The 25,323-nt window shown below is 39.4% G+C and overlaps 2 protein-coding genes and 4 pseudogenes across 3 annotated transcripts; 4 read left to right on the top strand and 2 right to left on the bottom strand.

The window, feature by feature from the left end:
• Positions 1-25,323, top strand: part of LOC145219640 (uncharacterized) — a 225,974-nt pseudogene that overhangs the window by 65,466 nt on the left and 135,185 nt on the right.
• LOC145220383 (protein FAM200A-like) lies at positions 105-980 on the bottom strand (annotated as a pseudogene).
• LOC145218054 (zinc finger BED domain-containing protein 5-like) lies at positions 1,443-2,123 on the bottom strand. The gene has a single exon (XM_080085443.1). It carries the CDS (start codon positions 2,121-2,123, stop codon positions 1,443-1,445), a length of 681 nt encoding a protein of 226 aa, XP_079941569.1.
• Positions 9,791-10,414, top strand: LOC145218053 (uncharacterized). Its single transcript, XM_080085442.1, has 2 exons — positions 9,791-10,020; positions 10,096-10,414. Exons 1-2 carry the CDS (start codon positions 9,803-9,805, stop codon positions 10,412-10,414), a joined length of 537 nt encoding a protein of 178 aa, XP_079941568.1. The 5' UTR covers positions 9,791-9,802.
• On the top strand, positions 10,428-12,720 carry LOC145218052 (uncharacterized; annotated as a pseudogene). Its single transcript, XR_013857539.1, has 8 exons — positions 10,428-10,462; positions 10,534-10,652; positions 10,924-10,994; positions 11,284-11,498; positions 11,569-11,681; positions 11,744-12,158; positions 12,222-12,404; positions 12,574-12,720. The product of XR_013857539.1 is annotated as an uncharacterized LOC145218052 (transcript).
• LOC145218051 (uncharacterized) lies at positions 21,631-24,674 on the top strand (annotated as a pseudogene).

The raw sequence follows: 25,323 nt of genomic DNA, 5'->3' as shown, positions 1-25,323 counted from the left end.
AGGGCAATTATTTTTTGACCTAAAAAACGAAAAATTTTGACCTACAAATTGAAAATTTTGACTTTAAAAAACTTTTTTTTGACAAAATTTTGACCTTTGAAAAATTCAAGTAGTTAAATTACACATTAATGTACAAAAAGGTAAAATATGGCTGTACCAAAATTTTGCACGTTTTGAGATGTGTTGAGCATCACGCCATATCAACCTAATTATTTCACATTTTTTTGTTCATGCAGCGTTCTCGTACCACCTACTATAATTATTAGATAACTCCAGAATTCACCAATAAAAAATGATAGGCAAAATGTTTAATGAATACCATTGAATGAGATAATTAAAACCCTCAAGTCAAAATTAACAAAACCACAAGACAATTTTAATGAGACGGATGAAGTTGTTTTTTTCGACCAGTTGGTCGATACGAGGAATCACTTTGCTGACAGCGCATCGAAAGTCATGTCCAGACGCAACAAGACGGTTCAGTTTCTTCGATTTAATTGTCATAATAGCAGAAAACCCCTGCTCGCACTCCCACGTAGACGGAAAAATTAATAACTGGGGAACAGCGTGACTGGCTAGCGTAGGATACGATGACACCATACTCAGCCAGAAGTTTAGAGGACAACATTCCTTGTGCTTCGCTTTTGCTGTCTCATCAGCTTGAATGTCTATTAGCTCCTCTTGTTCCCCGGTTCCCACAGGTACATGAAGTGGATCAACGAAGAACGGGTTCGCGGAGTAAGCACAGCATGCAAAGTCCGGGAAGTAATGCATCAATTCAGTCTTGAGTTGTGAAAGATGACAGACAATTTCTTTGGAAATTTCGTCGTTAGGTTTGTTCTCGAAGGTATCCGTGACTTCGAACATTCCGTAGCTTTTGTTCTCAACATTCTTAATCCAGAGGTCCAGCTTCCGAACAAACGCTCTAAGCTTTGAGATGAATTCTGTTACAGTTCAGTTGGGCCCTTGCAACCACAGGTTAAAGTTGTTAAGGACTTCAAAAATATCTGCTAAGTAGGCCAACCTCAAAATAAATTCTTCACTCTCCAAATCTGTTTAAAATCGTGATTCTTCTCCTTGCAAAATTGAAGCAGTTCGAACAGACGCCTTGTTGCATTACCTCGGGAGAGCCAGCGCACTTCCGTATAGTAAAGAAGACAAGTGTGATCGGAGCTTAAATCTTCACAGAGACGCTTGAACAACCGAGGATTCAGGGCTGACGACTTAACAAAATTTACGGTCTTGATAACTCGCTGCAACCATGATAACATATTGGGTGGGAGCCACGTTAGCGCAAAGGGCAAATCTATGAATGAAGCAATGCACAATAACGGTGTGGGGAGCCACAGCTTTTACATGGGCCGTAAACCCCGATTTTCGGCCAAGCATAGACGGAGCCCCGTCTGTTGTGTATCCAACCAACTTTCCCCAGTCCAATTCATTCAGTCTGAAAAAATCGTTAACAATGTTGAAATATCCTTTCCTCTTGTTGTACTGGGAACATCCTGGCTCATAAGTAGCTCCGTCTTGACAGAATGATCTTGCGTAAAACGAACATAAACAAGTAACTGACAGCAGTTGGTTACGTCCGTTGACTCGTCCAGTTGAATTGAAAACCCAAACTTTGAGGATTTAACTCCTGCAATTACTTGGTCAGCGATATCGACTGACATCTCCTCTATTCGATTCTTCACAGTGTTGTTAGATAGGTCCACACTATCAAGCTTTGCAACCGCTTCCTCTCCGATCACTTGCCTAACCAAGATCTTCGCTGCTGGCATTATGAGAGACTCTGCAATTGTATGCGCCTTCATGTTTTTAGCCACCAGGAGGGAGACTTCATACGACGCTTTAACAATGCCCCTTTTCCTCTGGTAAATAGTGTCAGTTTTGTCCAAGCGTTGCCGCTTAACATTTTCGCCAAGTCGCTGAAAGTAACTGGCATCTCGGTCCTTGTTGCTAGCATGATTTGTCTCCAGATGGCGTTTGAGCAGACTTGGTTTCATTGCTGCATTAGCAAGAGTCTTCATGCATACTACACACTGCGGCAGTAACTCTCCTCTGTGCTCGATAGCTATGAACCCGTACTTTATATAATCGGGGCTATACTTTCGTTTTGACATGTTACTAAACTTTACCAACTAACTTTACCTTAGTAACTTTAGTCGTTAGTAACCAAAGGCTCGTAAATATCAAACAAAAAGTAGTCAAACTTTTACCGCCCTCGCTACAGTGCTACTGTCAACACAACTAGTAGCTTATTACAAAAACTGACTTTAAGGATTTGTCGTAATAACAGATTCATTGCGTCATACTAAACCTCTTTCGTCACAAAGAAACCCTGCTTCACAGTTCAATGCGTCAATACATCAAGGAATTTAGTAGGGAATATAGTATGAAATTTCACGCTCTACGTAACTTGTAGCTTTGTAAGAATTGGATCAATGGTAAATTTTTTTATTGCCTTGCCTAATGTATATCCACCAATGTACTCCAGGATGTCGTTTTCCTTTGTTTGCAATGCTACATCTGATTCTATGTGGGTTTTTTCATTTAATCCAGGGTCCTGCGTTACAATGCATTTCATAACCTCCAAAATGTACTTGGGAGGCCACACTTTGAGTGATAGATGAAAAAATGATGCACTTTTCAAGCACACATGAGGATAAAAGGAAATGATTTCATTTTCAATTTTGTTGCTGTGAAAAAGCCGTATCCATTTGGACACGTTTTTCAAACCACTCTCCGAAAAACTAACATCCCGGTTGATTTTTTCAAGAATGCTTTCGAAAAGAGGATTAAATTTAATTGCACTTTTCTGCATGTTACTTGCACATTCTTCAAAGTCACCTTCCAATAACAACACTACCATAAGTTCTTCATGAATTTCATTTGCAAAGTCGTTTGTTGTGCTGCTACTAGCCATTACAATCTTTTATTGAGGTAATAACTCACAAATTGGTTATTTCTAAATACAAACAATGTCCCGAGGGTCACTAGGTTCTTTTGTCACAAGATTATGCACAGCCGACGTATGTAATGCGATTCGAAACATTAGAAATACGTCGTCTGGTAGCAGCAACAGTTATCACTTCTCAAGAACCAACCAGAAGCGCTCATCCATGGTATCCATAGTAAGTTATCTATGGTCAAACTAAAATTGCTTCAGGCTTGTAAAGCCGCCCATGATGTTTCATTTGATGATGCCAAGTTAGATGAGTTAAGGAGTTGGAACGAAAACATGGTGTACACTGAAATGCACAAACTGCAATCAAAATTGAATGACAGTCGGATAGGTTCTCTCTCTGAATAAAACAGGTACTGGAGATATATCCGAAGCAAAACCGAAAATGATCGTGATTTTTAAGGACTCGTCTACATGTCCAAATTCGTTGTGGCTTCAATGGGAGTTAAGGTCAATAGACATTAAGACTGTCTTCCTCCAAGGGGAAATACTAAAACGAGAAATATACATAAACCCACCAACAGAATCCAGATGTTCAAAATAAGTTTTATGGAAGCTTAACAAATGTGATTTTGGATTGGTTGGCGCTTTCAAATCATGGTATTGTAGCGACCCTGTAATTCCCTACATGTATAGGACGAAAAACGAACCTTTTTCTTTATTGTCTCGTGTTGTCTTTTTATGTGCGGTGTTGTGGCTCTCGCATCATTCTATCAACTTGTTCAACCTTTTGGCCAGCTCAGCCTAAAGTATGGTTTCAACAAGCAGAGGCACAATTTGCTTTAAGAATATCACCGCGGACATCACGAAATACTATTACGTTCTGTCGGTGTTGGATCAGGACACGGCAGGTCGATTAATTGACCTTTTTAACAATCCGCCGGAAGACAACAAGTATGTAGGTCTTAAAGAACGTTTGCTCTCCATGTTTACTTCGACAAAGTCGCAACGAGCACAACGCCTACTTCAGATGCCTCCTTTAGGCGACAAAATGCCATCAGCGTTGATGGATGACATGCTAATTTTATTGGGTGAACAGAAAGAGTGTTTTTTGTTCGAAGAACTGTTTCTGCAACTCATGCCAACGTATGTACGAACGGGACTTGCTGCCCAGAAATTTTCCGACTATCGAGTTATGGCTCAGACCGCTGATGTTTTGTTGCGTGCCAGGCGCTATGATTTTGTAGCGTGCCGGACGCTATGATTCTGGTTTTAATTTTAAGCCACGGATGTGACAAAACAAACCTAATAAGCCAGATGGAAGCGGAATGTGTTTTTACCATGATCGATTTGGTATGAAAGCTAGAACATGCCGCCCTCCATGTTCTTGGCAAGCGGGAAACGAGGAAGCCGACCGGCGCTAGCTGCTGCGTTGGCCGGTACAGCAAGCAGCCTTTTCCACGTGTTTGACCGCACTTCTGGTCACAGTTTTCTTGTCGATACTGGCGCTGAGGTCAGTGTTTTTCCTCCCTCGGGACGCGAACGCCGCATGAACCCAGGCAAAACTTTACTTGCTGCAAACGGCAGTGAGATCCGCACCTATGGAACGCGCTGTGTTTCATTGGATCTGCCTGTGGGAAAATTTAAATAGCCGTTTATTCTCGCTGATGATTTGAAGCCTTTGCTGGGAGCGGATTTCCTGCGGGCACACGCGTTGTTGGTAGACATCAAACACAGACGCCTTGTCAACGCCCATACGTTTTTTAGTAATGCTATGGGCAAGATGGAACAATCAGCACCACAGTTAAACGCACTAGCCAGCAGTGTCTCTGAATACACTCGTCTATTGGGCGAATTTCCGCAAATTACACCTCCTCATTTCTGTGAAGCATTTCCCACACACGGTGTGGAGCACTTCATCATCACCAGTGGCCCACCTGTACATTCCAAGGCCAGGAGATTGCCTCCTGAGAAACTGGCGGTTGCTAACAAGGAGTTTGACCATATGTTAAAACTTGGAATTATACGACGATCCTCCAGCCCGATGTCATCTCCATTGCACATGGTCCCGAAAGCTTCGGGAGACTGGAGACCATGTGGTGATTATCGACGCTTGAACGCAGCTACACTGCCCGATCGATACGCGATTCCTCATGTTCAGGATGTTTCTGCTCGTTTAGCGAGGCGCAACGTTTTTTCAAAGATCGACCTTGTGCGTGGGTATCACCAAGTTCCCATGGCACCAGCAGACATTGCAAAAACGGCGGTTGTAACTCCGTTTGGACTGTTTGAATTTCTCCGTATGCCATTCGGCCTCAAAAATTCGGCTCAAGCTTTCCAGCGACTAATGGACACTGTCTGTCAACCTTTGGATTTCGTTTTCGTATATTTGGATGATATCCTCGTGGCCAACACATCGGTTGCTGAGCACCTTACGCACCTGAGGCAACTTTTCGAACAGCTTACCATCCATGGTTTGGTTATTAACGTGGGCAAATGCAAATTCGGCATATCAGAAATTGATTTTTTGGAACATAGGGTATCAAAACAGGGGGTAAAACCACTTCCCGATAAAGTAAAAGCTATCCAAGAGTTCCCACGCCCAACAACCATCAAAGGTCTGCAGCAGTTTGCGGGTATGATTAATTTTTACCACCGCTTTATTCCTGATTCAGCAAAAATCATGTCCCCTATATACCAGGGGTGGCCAATCTGCGGCTCTCGAGCCGCATGCGGCTCTTTGAGCCTTTGATTGCGGCTCTTTAATGTTGCACATGCAATGACTGCAAAGTTTAGCCAAAAACACGTTGCTGACAAATAACTGCAAAAAAAGAAACAAACAGGAAAATATAACTTTTAAAACAGAATGGGAGGAGGAGTTTGCATTCATTAAGAATGGAGGTAAACCTGTGTGTATTATCTGTCCAGCTTCGCTTAATGTAACTTGAAACGTCATTACGAAGCTAAACACAGAAACGTTCCCATCATATCAGCCTAATTTCAAACACCTTGGAGCCCAGGCGGAGACACACAGCATCACCACAAAACAATCATTATTTGATAGCGTAGACCAGGGCTTCCCAAACTTTTTTGATTGCGACCCCTTTTAAATCTCTTTAAATTTTTCGCGACCCTTCACGGATAACATGACAAACAGTGCAAAAAATACGTTTGTTATATTTATTAAAACGCCTAATTCGACCAAAAACTAGAAACAACTTACCGGTACTCGGAGACTACTACTTTATACGTTCAAACGCCGATAACTTTTACGTGCTTTAGCCTTAGTTTCTGACACATTGTTTTGCAAATAGCCACTTGTCACATATTCTTTGTGTGGTTTGAACGTTTGCTGTCCGTCGAGAACATACGCACGTTAGTAAAGGACGATTTGCCGAATCGGCAATTTTAACAACGATTTTGGTTTTAGGTAATTTGTTAGGGCGGAAAAAAAGTAAAAGCAGTTCATGTTTCAAATCATGTTTCGTTGACGCCTAAACTGAGGTCACATTGGACCAACATTGGGTCGTTGCAGTGCTTTGCAAACGGATATTAAACGCTGCTTGGAAATCGTAAATTTATTGATTATTATTTATTAGAGAAAGTTATTGCGCCAAACAACACTTAAACGTTAGTCTACTCTATCTTACTGCATTAAAATGCCTGTGTATTTCAAAACAATTGCAATTGTTGCGTTCCAACCGACGTCTGTTCGATCAATGGCGTCACAACAACCGCGTTTGCGCTTGGCTGAAAACGTTATAAAACCGGCGTAACTTGAACAAAGATGCGATTTTGACGTTATACGAAGGTAAAGGCCGGGAGTGTGCGGCACCCCCACACCCCCGTACTCTGCGCCAGTGTAGTGAGTACTTTTTGCAAAAATTGGTACAGCTCTCTGCGACCTCTCAAGTTTGTTAAGCGACCCCTTCCGGTGTCGCGACCCCCACTTTGGGAAGCCCTGGCGTCGACTTTATTTGGCGTGAATAAATTCGTTTTTGATTTTTTGTCTTGCGGCTCTTTTTAAACTAAGTTTTGTGATATGCGGCTCGAACATGAAGCAGGTCTGGCCACCCCTGCTATATACTATAAAAGCTTTGTGTTATCACAACATGGTAAAATGAGCACCTTGGACCATGTATTGCTTTTGTGGCATGGTGGTGATGCAGCATTACAGGAATTGTGGGCTGGTGCAAAGAGTTTTGAAAATACTGTAATCTCAGGTAAAAAATATGAACAACATTTCAACTATGCTGGTTTGGAAGTTAATGATACATCACGTTCGTTCAATGTTGCCCAAAATGATTATGTCACAAGTCTGCAACAAATCCCTGTCAACCAGGATAGAAAGATGGAGAGATTTCAAAGTCTTACTACTTTAGACACAGAAAGTTTAGAATTAGACAGTTATTATGGCTTACCACGCAAACACGACCAGACATCACTTTTGATGTCAGTTCATTGACGTTTTCACAAGGCACTGCGCGAATTTTTTGATGATTTACGTATTGTTTTACAAATGTTAATGAATTATTTCTAGACCCATCATCACTCTCTGTTACTCTTATTATCTTACAAAAGTAGCCAAAAAAATTGATTTAAGTCCAAAGTAACAGACAAATCCGTTGTTTACAGTTTTTGTATTTTCATAACGATTCATTGTGTTTATTATCTGTTAAATAATTTGCATTGAGGAATAATTCATGCCATAAACTACCAAGCAGTGTCGAATCTAAACGACAGATAAGGAAGTAAAGGTGAAAAAGTACAAAGAAAACGAATGAAAAGAAAAAAAACGTTTTATTAAACCAAAAGAGCAGTTTGGGCTCGTCCTTTAAGACGCGCAACCACTTTTGACGGACCACCGATGTTTCGAGAACGCTTTTGTTCTAGAACAGGAACATGGTGTTTTCTAACAGCATGTTCCTTGTTGCCTTTAATATACATCGTGGCTATTTCTGCCAAAGCTTCAACACATTGAACAGTGTGGGGGAGCGACCAGTCGATAATTGTTCTATTGCTCGCGAAGAACTTCAAAACTTTGTCTACCGTCCATTTCCTGTTTCTCCATCACTCAGTAAAACGACTCAGTAACCTCTGTTCCAGTTTTGGCATACATTGTATCAAAAACAAAATTCTCGCCCAATAACAGTATAAAATTGGGAGTATGTGTACATACAGTTGATTAGTTTTTTTCTCATTGAGAGAAAAAAATTGTCCTGCCATCTCCGAACGTAACTTTGAAACCGTCAGTTAAAGAACAAGAGGAAGGGTCGATGGACGAAAACTCAACAAATATCGTAGGAAGAATGGCGAACTTGGACTGCACGGTGTCTTGTGTTTGTTGGGATGGATTATCATAGTGGTAAAAAACAAATTTAAATGGGTCAGAAACAAACTTCCCAAAACGACTTCCATTAAGGCTGATTTTACGTGTGGCAACTGACAAACGAATTCGACGACTTTTGTAAATTGGTCGATGCCAACAGCAGCCAGGTATCGCTTGTTGACTGGGTGATTGTCTCCGACCCTTTTTTTACACAAAAACATTTTGAAAGCAGTTGTAGTGAAGGTGGACAACAGCTAACAACCACATTTTTCGCCAAAGTCGAAAGATCCAGAAAACATCCCGAGCTTCTCAATTAACTGGCTTTCCTGGTTGGACTTCGCCAACGATCAACCAACCCTCCACCAACTCGCAAACGTCATACTGCATTTTGGCGATTGATGACAAATGCTGCGCCAGTAACGGGCAAGCTTTAGATGAAATTTGATTTGTTTCAATATTCGCAATAAATTTATACATTTGGCAAATAACTGCAGGCACGTAGCTATAGAGCTTCCAGCCTTGCCGCCGACCATTCACAACAGGACAGAGCAAGGTGACTTGATTTGTCTCCCGATGATTGGTCGATTTATCGTTTGACACGTAAAAGTGTGGAGGAAATATCGTATTTGGAAGAGGGTTTGACAAAGAAGCTAGATTTTTGTTTAATGCAGCGCTTCCCAACCGGTGGGCCGCGACAAACTTTCTGGTGGGCCGCAAAGCTTTTGAAACTATTACCATATCAATATGGAAGTAAAATAAAAGTTTCACAGTATGTGCGAACGTACTTTCAATTTTACCATTTTTCTCAATAATGTAATATTACTCTATGAAAGCCGTATAAGATTTCACGTTAAACAAAGCTTTATTACACAGACAAAGTGCAATTGTTGCGTCACAACAGTACTTGTACTAGTTGTATAATCTTGATGCTATAACTGTCTTTGTTAGCTTTATTTGGTCTTTGCGTAGCTACAAAATGGATGAAGCAAGGAAAGTAAAGAAAAACAAAAAAATCCCAGAAAGTAGTAGTGATCTCATCATATCGAATCAGTAAGCTCAGGCTTCACATTAACATAATGTCTCAATTTTACTTATTTTTCCATTGTGGTTTTGTCGCAATATTAAACGGTGGTCCGCCCCCAAAAAAATTTTTTTGAAGTGGGCCGCGAGCTGGAAAAGGTTGGGAAGCACTGGTTTAATGTAAGCGACCGCCACAGCCGCCATATCTGGAAAGAGTTTTCGAGAGTACCCGAACTCCCCAATAACTGCTCCTGCCACATATAGTACCAATATTCTTTCTTTTAATAAAGGGCTGCAATAATGCCAATTGCTGTTTGTAACTGATTGACCTGTGGTCGGACAGAAATTTCAGACTTTATTAAACTTTTTGGGTGCATTTTGCCGCTGGCGTGCTGAAGAAGTCTCGCCTTTGGTGATACCAAAGAACACTATACACAGGAAGGCCAACTCATTGTTCTCGCCACGCATGAATGAGTCTTACGAAATTTGTCAAGGACGAGCAAACAGTTTTACAGACGACAATACAAAGTAACAACTTAAATGATAAAATGGGAGTTACTCACTGTGCGGTGCCAGGATGCAGTTGGTCGGTTAAATACGCCAAGTTGAACAAAGTAAAATGTCCTGCATTTTTTACTGTACGTCGCCCAGAATTTGCAAAAACACAAGAAGATCGCGACCACCGGCAATGTCTCACCAACTTCATGCTTTCGATGAGGGACGCTCAATCCGGAGATATCATTAAACATATGCTCCATAAAGAAACGTAAGTTTGTGTGTGACTTATTATAAATGTCGCCTTAAATACATTAGGCATTCAATTTTATTTCGCGTTTTGTAGAGCTGCTATTTGTGAGAACCATTTTCATAAAGAAGATATAATAGTCACAGGTATGAAACGAGTATCATTGAAATGTGGATCTAAGCCTTCTCTCAACCTGCCAAAGAAAGTTACACCTGGTGTAAAGGCAAGGAAAGCTCCAACAAAATTAGCACCTGCAAAGAAAATTTACCATGCAACCATTAACCAAATTATGCAGTCTGCTACAAAACTTGGAAATGCAATGAAAGGTTACAAATGTTGTAATTCCCACTTTCTGGTGTATTTATTGATTCTAATACATGCAGAAAATTGGGATATTTTATCAGCAAAAAAATAGCCGTGTGTGTGAAATGAAGGAAGAAAATTACTTGGTTCCAAAATTAAGGTAATTATTAGTAATATAGTTTTCTGCAACTGAAATTTAACCCATTGGAACTATTATTATTCACGTTTTAGAGTGGTTATAGATGAAACCATAAAGGTTTCTAGAATATCTTTGTATGGCTGGGATTACATTAATGGCAGTGGAGACAATATAGAAGATCCAAAGTTTTCAACTTTACACTGCTTTTTAAGTGAGCAAATATTGTTAGTCTACTTAGTATAACTAAAAGACATGCAACTGGGCTCGAATTTTCAGAAAGTGTGGAAGCTTTGTCTTTGTGCAGAGGAGTAAGTCCAATTGATGACCAAATTTTAAATACTCATCCAATATTAAAATGGAATGGGACAAATATAATATCAGAGCACATTTACAGGACCAACAACTGCAGAATAGTTGTAAATATACAGTGTACTTAACAACGAGTTTACATGGCATTTAACAATTCCATATTGTTATGTTAGCAAGTAGTGGAGATGTAGTCTGTACAGACTGTAAAAAGTACAACCAACAGGCAGGTCAGGACACCAAATGGGTAATTTGTAGAACATAGCTGCAGTGCATTCAGCCATTATCCACCAGTTGTGCCACCCACTGTTTTGCACTATATAATGTTTATAGGTTGGACAGCAATTACCGGTTTGGTGATCATTTTACTACAATTCTGTGGCAGTTTTTTCACCAAGTTAAATAAACTCAACTTGATGAAATTGTTTTGTATTCTGCATGTGTTGCTTAAAATCCATGTGAAGTTCTTCAAATATTGTTGTTCAATACACATAAAATACAAATTATTGCAATGTTGAATATTGAAAAATTTGCAGCTTGAAAATGAGTCGAGATCTTTAAATGAGTGGCAACAGTTGTTTTTGAAGCAACAAATCCGAAATTCTGATGTGCCTTCCAATGCTAGGAGATATCACCCTGATGTGATAAGATGGTGCATTGAATTGTATTGCCGTTCTCCTGCGGCCTATGAACATATAAAAAATAGCAATGTTTTGGTTTTACCTTCATCAGCTACAATAAAAAGTTACAGGTAAAAGTTAATACAAGACAGAATAACAAAATATGGATAGTAACATATTTGTATTTTCTCTTATCTTTAGAAATCAGATTTCCCCTCAGCCAGGTTTAAATACACAAGCTATTAAACAAGTAAAGAATGTTATGCAGCAATATAAAACCCTTCCAGGATACATAACAATGGATGAAATGAAAAGTAAGTGCAAAATTGTATTCAATTGTGTCTGATGCCATTACTAATCAAATATGTTTGAAAAGTACGTGAAAACTTGGTGGTGCATGAAGGCAAGTTGATAGGATTTGTTGATTGGGGTGAACCAGATGCAACCAAATTAGCCTTACATATTCTTGGTAAGTTTAAATCTTTTTTTGGTTAGTGTTTTATGTCCGAACTGTGAAAAGAGAAATTTCTTTGCCAATCGCTTGGTTTCCCACCCGTGCCACACCAGCAAATGAATTGGCACTTATGTTTTGGCAAGTGCTGTTTGAATTGGAAAAGATCGGTATTGAAATTCATGCACTTGTGGCGGATGGAAATTCCACCAACCGAAAATGTTTTCTCTTGCTGAATGGCCTAAAAAGTGTTCCACTGGACAAACCATTTGTTGCACTAAACCCATTTTCACAAAGTCGACAAATATTTATGTGTTCAGACCCCTCACATTTACTAAAAGTAAGTTGCTATTTGGTTTGTAGTAAAGATAAAAAAAACTAACATACCTTTTTTTGTTTTCAGACTGCACGGAATTCATTATTTTCATCAAAGCCTGGTGGTGCTCGCTACATGAACATGGGCGCAGGGGAAGGTGACATTCTGTGGACTCATATTGTAAAGTTATATGAGGAGGAACAAAAAAGCTCCATATTAAGCAGAACACGATTGACCAGAGCACACGTCAAATTAAATCCCTTCAGTAAAGTACAGTGTACTTTTACACATTGTGTTGCATTTAAACAAATCTAACATATGTCAAGAATAGATGTACATGTACATTATGTACATATAAATGTAATGTAACCTAAGAGTTTATAAACGTGAATACTCTTACCAATTTATGGGCTCTGGTTGATTTTTAAACTTTCTACAGATGAAAGTGGGTCTTGCAAGGGAAACGCTAAGCTGGAAAGTTGGAAAGTGCTTGGAGACCATTAAGGGAGCATCAGGCACTTCACAGTTTGTTCTTCTTTTTGCAGAGTATGTTTCAGATGTTCACTCTTCTGAAGCAAAAGAAGATCATGTATATTTCATCTTTATGTTTCTTTTGCTTACATGGTTTGACATAATGAATTGCACCATCAAGTGTCCAATTCGATCTGTTGATGATCCAAGACTTGTCTTTCTGCAAACGTTTGTTAAAAAACTTATGACATGGAAGGTATGATATTTACATACAGTGTTGCAGTCATTGAATGTTCACTTTTCAGAATTCGTTTCTGGTTCATTTTTTTAGAATCGTGTGGAACAAAACCACAAAGGAGAAGACAAGCGATTGCTTGCTGCAGTTCACAACAAATAATTTTATATAATTATGTAGGCAACTTTTGCAGAGACATGACATATCATATGTCTGTCTACATACTTTCACCCAGGACAACTTGGAAGCATTTTTTGGCAACCTGGTATGTGCCCAGTCTAAATTTATGCACGACTTTCGCTTCCCAAACCTGTACAAGCACTATATTATTATTAATGAAATGTTTTTATTATAGCGACAGCTTGGACGAAGGTCACAAAACCCAGATATCTTTCAGGCATCATTTGGAATACAGCACATCACACAAAGAAAAATAATTAAACACGTAAAAGGTGGGAACACAACTTTTGGCAAAAAGAATGCATGGACCACAGTCTCAGAAGAGCCAATTGAAAAAAAGAAGCGTGCATCTTTCTTGTAACTAAAAAAATCGTTAATACATTACAACAAGTTAAGAAATGGTACCATAGCACTGTCCTGTCTGATGTGTGTGTGTGTGAAAATATTGCTATGTTGCTACATGTTCACAGCAGAAGAGTAGAAATACAAATAAAATACAAAAAAAACACAACACGAACCTGCAAAACAGAAACATCAACATAATCAAATTACATAAATAACACATTATACATGTATGTTTATTTCCTTTTTAAATCACCTCTGAGACCCTTAGATCGAGCATTTGATCCAACATATAGTTTTTCAAACAACTTTTTTGCGAATGCATGCGACAAAACTCTAACAAAAAGTTTCACAATATATTGCAACAGACACTTGCAGGTTCCTCATCAGACATGTCCTGAATTAAACTTTGAAAATTCATAAATTTTACATCACATATTGTTTGCTCTGTAGCACTGTTAAAGTTAATGGCAGTTGGCTTTCCATTAGTCTGTCTTGTTATTTTTAAGTAAGCATGTTGTGAAAAGAGAAGAAGTTCATCCGAAGGATATTTCAAACAGCCAGTAAATGTTTCCATTGTTTTGATTAGACTGCCATGTGGTTCTGACGCACAAATACACCCTATGGCTTCAGACAAGGCTGGGAATTTTGCCAATGTTTTCCGAATTAAAAACCCTCCAATATATTCAATGGTGTCGTTTTCAAATGCCTTTATTTGTCCATATGAGCACATTGTGACTGGTTCTTTGGTTTGATGAACAATTTTTGTGATGATATTTAAAAGACGCAGAACCGTTGGTAAGATCAACATCAGAAAAATACTGTTTGGCGTTGAGGCACAATAAAGGAAACTTGCTTACAATTTCATCCTTGTTGTTGGTTTGTGCAAATGTTTTAAGCAAACTACCCACCAACTCCAAACCTGCGTTCGACAACTTCAATTTTAGATTCATTTCTGCAATGAATTGAGCTGGAAATGTAGATGTCTCAGTGCTCGATACACTTTGCTGTACAGAAAAGCCGGCGTCAGCTAGAACATCAATTTCACTGTCCATATTTTCGAACAATAGGTCCCTTATAACTTCCTCGGGTAAATTTAAGATTTCATTCTTATCGATGTCTATGATCCAAATGTTTATCAAAAAGTGTAGTCTTTGCTACCTACTCCAGCCATTTTCCCGCTTTCTATCCAGCCTTGGTCAAGCGTGACGAATTGAAACGTCACAATGAGTTAGCCTTCCTCTGTATAGTGTTCTTTGGTGATACCAGGTCTCATTTTGCCCATTCACTTCTGGTGTGATGGACAAGCCTTTCGCGAGAGATCCTGATTTGCTCCCCGATGGCTGTCCTGCTCCAAGCGTGGGTGGCCTGGTGCAAATAAACTCCTTGCAAGTTCTGCAATGTAGCAAGTGGCAGTCTGATTCTGAGACCATCTCAAAGTCTTCGAAGTCATTGAGAAATACAATTAAGTTATTGGCTTTCGAAAAAAACTGGGTTCATTTCTGGTGTGTGTTGTGCTTTCGAAATAATTTTTTGCACATTCTTTGCGACTTTATCGGCAAGGTTATCAATAGCACAATTATCACTAAAAAAAACTTTTTTTAGGTTTGCTGCAAACTTGCAAATGTCGTGCTTAATGGCTAACAAAACGTGTTTAACATGGTAATCACTTAATTGCAAATTTTGTTTGTTAGGTCTATACTTACTTATCACTGCTGGTTAAATGTGATGTGTCAGGAAGAAAAAGTGATGACGTTATCGCTGAACTACAATTAAAAAAAGAAACCAAATGGAAACAGGTTTGAACAAACCACTGATCTCTATAAACCCTGGATTGCGCTACTGGCCGTCACGGTTGAAGCAAATTGAAGCGTAATGGCGGCTGAAAAGGAAGCCCCAAAAATGCATTGCGGGCAATGGGGAGAGAGTGGAAAAATGGAAAAAACGATAAATTTTGTTTTAGGCATTTGTATAGCGATTTTTGCAGATATGATTTGTAGATAAATAGGACGCATGTATTCGAGTGTGTAATAACCAATAAATATGCGTAGATTGATGACCAAGTATTGCTCATCCAGCAGTTTTATTGTAAACAATCGACGTTTCGACGTCCTATACAATAAAACTGCTGGATGAGCAATACTTGGTCATACATTATGCCTGGCAGCAATAGCTTATTTCATGCGTAGATTGACTGTGATGTGTATTAGTGTAGGTGTACTGGATATACGTTATTAAGTTAGTGTTGAAACAAATCATTACTAAGCGGAAATAAGTGTTTTATTATGCAATATAAGTGGTTTGCGTGCTTCTTTACGCATTTTAGACATGAATCCAACAAGATGGCTACTTCCTTCACACAAGATGATGTAATTCTTTGTGTGACATTACCTTGTGCTAATCCAAACTGCTGTTTTTGACTGTTATCAAACTTCAGGAAATTCTGACCAACATGTGGAATAACGTTTTAATTAAAATCACAAAAAACTACAATAATGTTTGAACTATTTAAACACTATTTGACTTTTTTTCTCGATTGAGTGCATTTGGTTTGGGTCTTTATTATCTTGCCATGGTGATATTATGAAATTTTGCAATTCCATTTTATATTTATGATAAATTTGTTTCCAAACATTTCAGACATAATAGGGTTTATATTTCTCCAATAAGCAACCTTTATTGTCTCTGGTAAAATTCCACTGGAATGTTTCAGTCTCCTCCCAAACCCTCAAGCTTTATGACACTGCGAGATTACAAGCCAGCCTTTTTCGACAACAAATACACTACAGAGGGATTGGAATCAGATTAAATATTTTTTGTGTGTATACTGTTCTACTTCCACTGTGTATGCTTTGTAATCATTTCTGACACTGCCTGTAACATGATATGCTGCACATTTTAAACTTAAACAACTTTGAGGTTGTTGTTTTTTTATTTTGTGAATGCACCATCTGTTATAATGGTGATCATCTGACAAAAAATACAGGGTATCTGTATGAACTTGGCTGGTATATTTGTTGCCTTCAATCCTGTTTAGCAAGAATTTAAGTGATAACTGGTGTGCAGGTACAACAACCTCTCTTGATGGGTAAAAATTCATTAGTTGCTTCGGCACCATCGAAAAGCGCCGGCAGCGCCACTGAAAGAGCCGGCGGCAGTACTGAAAGCGCCGCTAGTTCATCTGCTCAGTTGTACCACGATGCTCCTCTGGCCACTGCTCGACGTACAAATCGACCCCAGGCAAAATCTTGTTATTTCTGCGGTGGTGCAATGCATCGTAGCCGATCTGCTTGCCCGGCTCTTGAAGCTGTGTGTTATAACTGCGGGAAAAGAGGACATTTCTCTCAGGTTTGTCGCAGTAGTCCCTCTTCTAATCAAAGCAGCTCTCGTTTTCGTCCCACCTCAGCTATGTGTTTTTCTGCACGACGCTATATTTCAAACGCTTTCAAACCTCACTCTCTCGCTGGGGCTCCCCTCGCCCATTACCATGGCTACTTATCTATGGCAACCTCTGGCTCTACATCGGCTACAATCTTTTTACTTGGCCGTTCGTATTCGCTGACTTTCGGTATTTTAAAGCATGGGTCGGCAACCTTTTTTCTACTGCGGACCGTATTTGAAACTGAAATTTTATCGCGGACCGACCTTCAAAAACCTACAAATATTTAGCAATGAAAACGCCTAAGGTAACGAACTCGTCGCGGACCGGTACCGGGCCGACCACTGTTTTAAAGGACCTTTGAGCCGATGTCATTCTTGGACAAGATTTTCTCGAGAGACATTAAGAAGTGACTTGTTGTATAGGAGGCACTGAACCCCCGCTTCGTTAGATGCCTATCCTCTACCTAAGATTGAGGAAATTGTAAATTTAATTGCTCAAGATCGATTCTACAGCTGTTTTGATCTCTGATCTGCTTACCACCAAGTTCCTTTGCTGGATAACGAACGCCCGTATTCTGCATTTGAAGCGTGTAGTAGACTTTATCCGAAACATTACATCCCCAAAGCACCTGACCCAAACATTATTTTTACCGAGGGAGAATGCAGCTAGCTATACTAATCAATTTACTCTCGTGGGCTCCTCTCTGTACTTTGCTTACTCTTTGCCTTAAGTGTTATCTGTATTCCTGCGTAGTTTAATTACATTCCTTAGTTCCACTTAAAGTCTCTCTTTTTCTTGTTGCTTTCGTCAGTTGCAGTTTTCGCGTTTATTTGACATTTCGTGTTACCTTCTATTTTACATTACAGGACTTTTGTGTCGATCTCTGTTGTTTAAAGGTAATAAACATTATTACGTTTATGTAGTCAATTACTGCAGTTACAAACCCAATCACCAGAAGAAAACGCTTCTTTATTCCTAAGTGTTCAAACCAACAAAGGTCCTTTTGAAAAACAAACGCAAGATTAGCAAGAAATCGTTCCAGAAGAGTTGAAGACGCCTCTTGTTTGCTCACATTGCAGATATATGCCATTCCTTACGATAACGCTCGAGCCAAGATGAAGGGACTTTGATCGCCACCACGCAGTGTTGCTGAACAAAAGCGTCGCACCATACGGGCATTTGCCTTTTAACATAGTTGACCCAGAAACCCTGTTCCGAATATTTCTCAAAGCGATGACTTGACCAGCTCTTATAGAATATTCTTTGGTGGATTTTTTATGATATGTATTATTTTGATTCACTCTAACATTCAGCAATGACATGTTTCTAGTAACAATGGTATAGTATGACTGTCTGTAAAACTAGAAAAATGATACAACGTACATTTTTGAATGCGGAATTTGTACACTGTGTCCGATTCGCATGAGCATCAAGCACCGGTTTATTTTAAAGATATACAAGGAGGGTACGGGTTCCACATAGGTCAAATTCATTTTTGTAAACGATTATTTTGGGGTCTCGATTGGTTGATGCTTATGATATTTGGGTTCTATTTTTACATTCAAAAATACTTCATTTAAACATGAAGGACACCAATATAATGCAACATTTAGCTATGAGATGTTTTAAAGCTTTTTAGTCAAAATAAGTTATAAAATATTCCTCTACATGAATATAGTGCTTAAAAAGCAGGTAACATTTTGACAGAAGAAGTTGTGACTGTTGTGCACTCACCCGTAACTAAAAGAAAAACAGATGCACAGTCCACAAGATTGCAAGTACGAGTGCTGGACACCCATCTCATTCGTGTGGGCAACAGTGTAGTAATGCATATAGTCATTTGATTGTCAGCCATGCAAGCAGAAAACATATTTCATGACACAGAGGTTTGTCTTTGCTTCAGAGCGGGGTAGTAATAATTCATTGAAGAATTCAGGGTGTTATATAGATTTTATAGGTTTATATCAAAACAATAATGCCGCGGTGTATGTAAATTTGGTACTTCACGTTAAACTCAGTAAATTTGTGCAACATATGAGGCGTGTGTTAGTTTACAATTACTTTATGGTAACGCGACAAAAAGAACAACTAATGGGACGATTGCTGCAGGTCCCATTTATTGTTCGTCTGTTTCTATTAAATGTAGTCTTAAATTTTTTTACGAGCAAAAAAATATGATTAAATAAAAACTACTCTTTGTATATGTTAAGATGAGGTGATATTGCTTCGGCTTGTTGTTTGTTTGTTTGAAACAACAATTTTAGTGAAAACATAATTTTAGTAATAATTGATATTTCGTAATTCCTGTTCAGCAATTCAACAAAGACGTCAATGATCATGTGATTTTAATTTTCAAGTGATTTTAATTTTAGGCGAGAAGTGTTTAATGCACAAGTTTTGAACGTACAAATTTCATGAACGCACAAGTTTTAAAACCTGTGATGCTATTTGCGTTTTTTGAAGCGCTGACCACAGAAAAGTATTGGGAGTTTGTAAAACCACTCTTCGCATTATGTTTTTTGCTTTCAAAAGTGATTACATGTTTAAGAAAAATATTGTTACGTATTGCATTGAACCTTTTGTTTTCCTTCAAAAATATTTTGCTAAGTCACGTGCCATACAGGCCGAATGTCAAAATCCCGACAGACAAAAATTAAAATAACGATAGGTAAATATTAAATTCCGATAATCACTGGAATCCAATCGACGATGATTGATATTCCGATATTAGCGAGTTAAACACCACCCACCAACGAACGAGTTAGTTTACTAGCTAAATGAATCTTGTCAGTTCCCAATCTTTTAAAATCACACTGGTTTTATAGACTTTTCTTTGTATATCCGGCAAATTTGTGCAAGTCATCTCGCTACAATCGAGACAGGGCCTCAGAGTATGTATCGTCGGAGAGACGGGTAGGTTTCACTACGCGCCTGAAGGAACAGCAAAGATACGTAACAAAGGTATGTCAGGAAATCGGCCATGTTGCTGTAATTGCCAAGGGACAGGGTACAAAAAATGTTGGTTTTTAGAATCTGAAACTCACGCGCCAAACGATAAACATAAAAACAAATGTTCTAATGCCGATAAGCTATCGGTCGCTTTTACACCCCATAAACACGGAATTTATCTACGTTATCGCCGTTTTTTCCTTGTTTTTCATTTATTTATTTTTTTTGTTGATTTTTTTCATCTTTTTTTTTATTTTTAGCACATCCATGTGTTAAGGGATATACACAACAATAAAACACAACAATAACATATATACACTGGTACCGGTACCACATCATGGGTACTCGTTTCATGTGGTACTGGTACTACAATAAATCGATCCCCGCTTCCTCCATTGCTTGTAATAATACGTCATCACTGCAGTCTGACTCTATTTCACAGAAGCACTGGGCATCCATGCCTCTGTGCTCACACCTCCTTCCGTCATCTATCCACTCTGCTGGCATGATTATACTCTCCAATACTCTTCGATCTTCTTCTTGTGCCGCCTCCCTTGTCTTTGGGTCTTCGTACTTCTTCTTTTCGGCCTCATATTCCTTTCTGGTTTTTGGTGGTAGTGCTGGGTCGAATGTGTGACGCATTGGGTTGAATGGCTCCCCGAACCGAGTTACCAGTTCCTCATCATCGTTTTTTTTCTTTTTTTCAGGCACTTCGTTGTCTGGAACCGCCTTTCTTTTTTGTACCGGTGATGAGGTACTGGTACTCGGTTCTTCATCGCTCTCATCCTCGCTGCTGGCCCCTTCGAATTCCTCGACTACATTATTGATATAGTCGGCCATCTTTACGATATCTTCGTCTATGGGAGTCTCCTTTAGCAACTCTACCATTACTTCTTTCGCCAACTCTATGATTATCTCGTTAGTGCGAGACCCTTTAATCTCCTTTTGCGACCCTGTTTCCGGGTTTTTGGCGTCTTCCGGCCACATCGCTTGAATAAAGCGCCTCTTCATTGGCTGGAGATCGCCAAGACTTGCCAACTTAATCATTGGATTCCTAGTATTGGTGGTAATATAGGCGCATGTCGCCTTATTGTCTTGGCGATCTCCGTGGGTCTTTGCACTCCAATTTGAGTGGTACATGAACTTCACTGCACTTATGAGGGCGTCATTATTAAAAAACGACGACCCTGCATCGTCAATCTTTAATACTTTGTGCTTGTGGCGCAGCGCCATCTGCCCCACTCCTTGCGAGTCGTTGGTAAGAGTACTCGCATACTCCATGGGAACAAGAACTGACCTAATAAGGTCTTGCCCTTGCCTGCTGCCCCATGGAGACAGAAGTGGGGTGCGAAGCGGATCCCGTCCTGCTCCTCATTCCTTGCTTCAAGCGCTGCGCACACTAGAGCGATCTTCAGCTCGAAGGTATTTAACTTGCTCTCACTCCATTCTATTTGTTTGGCTTCATTGATGATATCGTTAATGCTAGCACACCCTTCTTTAATACTCCACTCTTCGTATTTCTTTTTGTTTACGCGTCTGAACGCCTTCTTCATTTTTCTGTTCGCCTTCCCGAAGCTGACGGTGTTGTACGCTCTTTTTGCAAGCGTTTCAGGGAAGGCGAAGTCCTTCTCGAAGAGGCGTTCTTTAAATGCGTTGCAAGACGGTTTGGTGTCAAATGAATTGGCCACCTCCTCTGCGATCTTCTGCCATCTACTTTGGTTGCCATATTGTTTTTTCTCGTTGTGTATTTTTTCTAACAGCTCTGGTGGAATTATCTCCTCTTTCTTGTACATATACTTTATATACGATGCCATGTCCTTCACGGGGGCGATATACTTTACGCTTATTCCCATGCTTGTGAGGATCCTTGTCACACTCTTTTTGGTTAGAGCTGTTGGCCTGCCACTCCCATCTTGATTCACGCTTGTGAATAATCCATGACGGTGGCCCTGGTTCGACTGGCCCCGTTCCGCATTCCCGAGATATATAACTCCACTTGGGATCTGGTGGATCCCCTCCACTTCTGCATCGGTTGTAAAAGCCCATTTTCGGGCGCGGTAGTTTGTATTTTCCTCGTTCGGTAAGCTCATTTTTGTACTGGTGATATAGCTCGTTTTGCAAATTTTTCAACACAGCGTTGTTTTCTGCTACAGTTTTATTAAGATCACTCTTATAGTAGTTCTTAGCTATAAGAGCCTGACTTGACACAAACTGATGTGTTTCATGAAACAGCATATATTCCATATGAGTATGCTCATGCCATGATTAGTAGAATTGTTGATGATATGAAAAGTATGAAACTGAATCATCTCTCAATTGTTGCTAAAATTGAAAATCAGTACCAATCGATTGAAAATGAAACTCAGACCAAGTTTGAGACATTTCTTCATACATTACAAGCAAAGCATCAGTCAAAAATTGATTCTTTTCACCATGTGATTAGTATTTTAAAGTCACGATTAGCTTCCTCAAGTCAAAGTTTGGACACCATTGATAGCCTGAAGTTGAAAAATAAACAGCTATTACAAGAAAAAACATCATCTTTGAAAGCTAAAAAAGAAGCAGCCCAAGAAATTTTTTTCATGCCACTTGTAAATGATAAAAAAGAGGTACCTGGGGTTGTGGAAGAAACTGATGAACAAGGGGAAAAGATTGCTGATGACTTACAACAAACAGAAAAGTTATTACAACCAATCGCAGAGCAAAATGATGAAGCTGATGCAATCGTCAAACCTTTGAAAACAAATGCCACTGGAAAAATATTACCAGGTGACTTCACTGCACACCAAAAGGACCAGTCAGGTTTAGATGAGCAATTTGAAGCTCTGAAACCCATGGACGAAGTTAACAGACAAGTGGATATTGTTGAGGACACAATAGATGTTGATTCTATACTTAAATCTGATGATGTAACACAGTTCCTAGATGAAACAGAAGATGACATCATGACACCATCATCAGAAGATTCAAATTATGATTCAGAGAAAACTTCAGAGGGTTTTATATCTATGAAAACAGAGGTTGCTGCTGTTGCACTAATGATGGAGATTACGAATCTGCACCAGCGGCTGACTTATCAGAAAAAGATGTCACGAATGTTAAAATGAAAAGACCCAAAATAGAAGAAAAACGTGGGGTAGACCAGCAACTGCAAAAAAGTCGCAAAATGCTGGTCGAGTTAAAGAAACAGAGCGGTGCATATTCCAAACAAATACAGTATCTCGAACGGCAAATTAAATCTGTTGGTCCAACAACAGGAAGTTCGGCTGGTGGTGTTGACAAAGACAAAAAGAGAATGGAAAAGCAAGTTAAGGATTTGGAAAAAAAGCTTGAGTTCGAAATCAAAAAGCTGGAAAAAATGAAAATGCCCAACACTGATTTACAAGGCAACTTACAAGCATCCTCTAAGGAATTGGCTGACCTGAAAAAAGAACTTACAGCCCAAGAGCAGGAATGTGCACATCTTCGCGAATCTGCTGTGGTGCTGGAGTGGTGGCACTACAGCAGGTGCCCGTATTACAAAGCGAAGTCAAAGATTTGACAAATATGAACAAAGTCCTGACAGAAAACTATAACTCCGAAAGAATCTTAAGAAAAAAGTACTACAACATGGTTGAAGACATGAAAGGAAAAATTCGCGTGTATTGCCGTGTACGTCCGTTGAATTCCACTGAAAAGCAAAACAAAAACAAAAGCGCTGTGTTTTCCCCTGATGATTACACGGTAAAAGTCGAGCAAGCCCGGGGAGATCTGAAAGAGTTTCAATTTGATCAAATATTTACTGAGTCGAATAGTCAAGAAGACATTTTCGAGAATACAAACAGTCTGGTCCAGTCAGCGGTCGACGGATACAACGTGTGTATATTTGCATACGGGCAAACGGGCTCTGGAAAAACGTACACCATGATTGGCGACAAGGAACAAAAAAATCCTGGTATTGCTCCTCGAGCATTCAGAAGAATTTTTGATCTGATAAAAGCGAACCAACAGAAGTTTAATTTTCAGATTTCCTGCTACATGCTTGAATTGTACAACGAAAAACTGATAGATCTCTTGGGTAAAAGTCCGACGTACGACTGGACATAAAAAAAGACAACAAGGGGATGGTATTTGTCCAAGGATGCACAGTTGAAACAGCTGAATCTGCCGATGGTTTATACGAATTTTTTTCGAAAGGATCTGAAAGTCGTCATGTTGCTTCGACAAACATGAACAGTGCAAGCTCTAGATCCCATCTTGTCATCGGAGTAGTAATCGAAAGTACAAACTTGGCAACTGGAGCTGTAACACGTGGAAAGTTGAGCTTGGTTGATTTGGCCGGGAGCGAACGTGTAGGCAAAACCGGAGCCACTGCCACTCAGCTTAAAGAGGCAAATTCTATCAACAAATCTCTCTCAGCTTTGGGAGACGTGATTTCTGCCTTGTCGAGTGAACAAGGATTTATTCCCTACAGAAACAACAAACTTACCATGCTGATGCAGGATTCCCTCGGTGGAAACGCAAAGACACTTATGTTTGTGAACGTTTCACCTGCTGACTACAATTGTGCGGAGAGCGCAATTTCCCTGACTTACGCATCGCGAGTAAAACTAATTACCAATGATGCCAGCAAAAATGCCGAAACGCGTGAGGTTGTCAGACTGAAACAAATTATTGCCAAACTGAAAGCTGGAGAGTCGGTTGATGATGTCGACAGTTAAATCTGTGCCAATGCATCATTTTTAAAGTTTTTATCTCTGTACAGCCATATATAACACTGCAGTTGTTTTTTTAGTTTTTTTGCTCTCTCACTTGCAGTCACACCGCGTAGTTATTACTGTGCTTATGTACGATTTAGACCATTCTAAAGCTAGACTCAAGGAAGATTTATACGCTGTTATATTTGTCAACGCACAAACGTGTCATTCATTTCATTCTTCAACAAAATGTGTTGAACTTTTTGAAAACAATATATTTGAAGAGGTTACACCATATCACTGAATTACTCAAATTTTCAAAAAGTTGTTGTATTTAATATTTGAGTTGTTTTACAAATCTCCTATTCCTTGCAAGGTCTGATCCATGTCTTCACAAATTGCTTAGATCTTGCACTTTTCCGAATAAAGACAATCTGCGATTTTAGACAAAAAAAAAACTTGTACTTACTTGCCGGATTCTATTTGAATAAGAAAATATGTATTTTTGCTTAATAACAGTTATGCTTTGTGGCATCAAGGTTATGTGAACTGATTGTTACCTAAAAGAAAATATGATGGAAAAGTACGAAAAAGTGAAGGTTGTTGGAAAGGGAGCAAAATATCTAGGGGGTGCTGCAACTCCGCAGCCCCCTCGCACGAGCCGCCCCTGGTAGAACTACTGACACAGGACCTCACAACACACCGGTTTGGGAATTTTGGAATCAGCAATTATTGTCACCGTAAACGCCTGTGGAAATTCCAAAACCGGCGTGTTGTGAGTTCGGAAGAGCTACTATACCATAACTCACTTTCGATAGGTGGCGCAGGAGCTGAATTATTTATTTAGCGGCTAAATGGGGGTAGGGTGGGGAAGTAAGGTTTTAAAATTTTACATTAATAAGTAAATGTTTGGGTTAGTTTCATTGAATTTTTTATGATAATACCTAACCCCAA

This window comes from Phallusia mammillata, chromosome 3 (assembly GCF_965637545.1).
Source record: "Phallusia mammillata chromosome 3, kaPhaMamm4.hap1.1, whole genome shotgun sequence".
Lineage (NCBI taxonomy): Eukaryota > Metazoa > Chordata > Ascidiacea > Phlebobranchia > Ascidiidae > Phallusia > Phallusia mammillata.
This window is presented reverse-complemented; position numbering and strand designations above follow the sequence as displayed.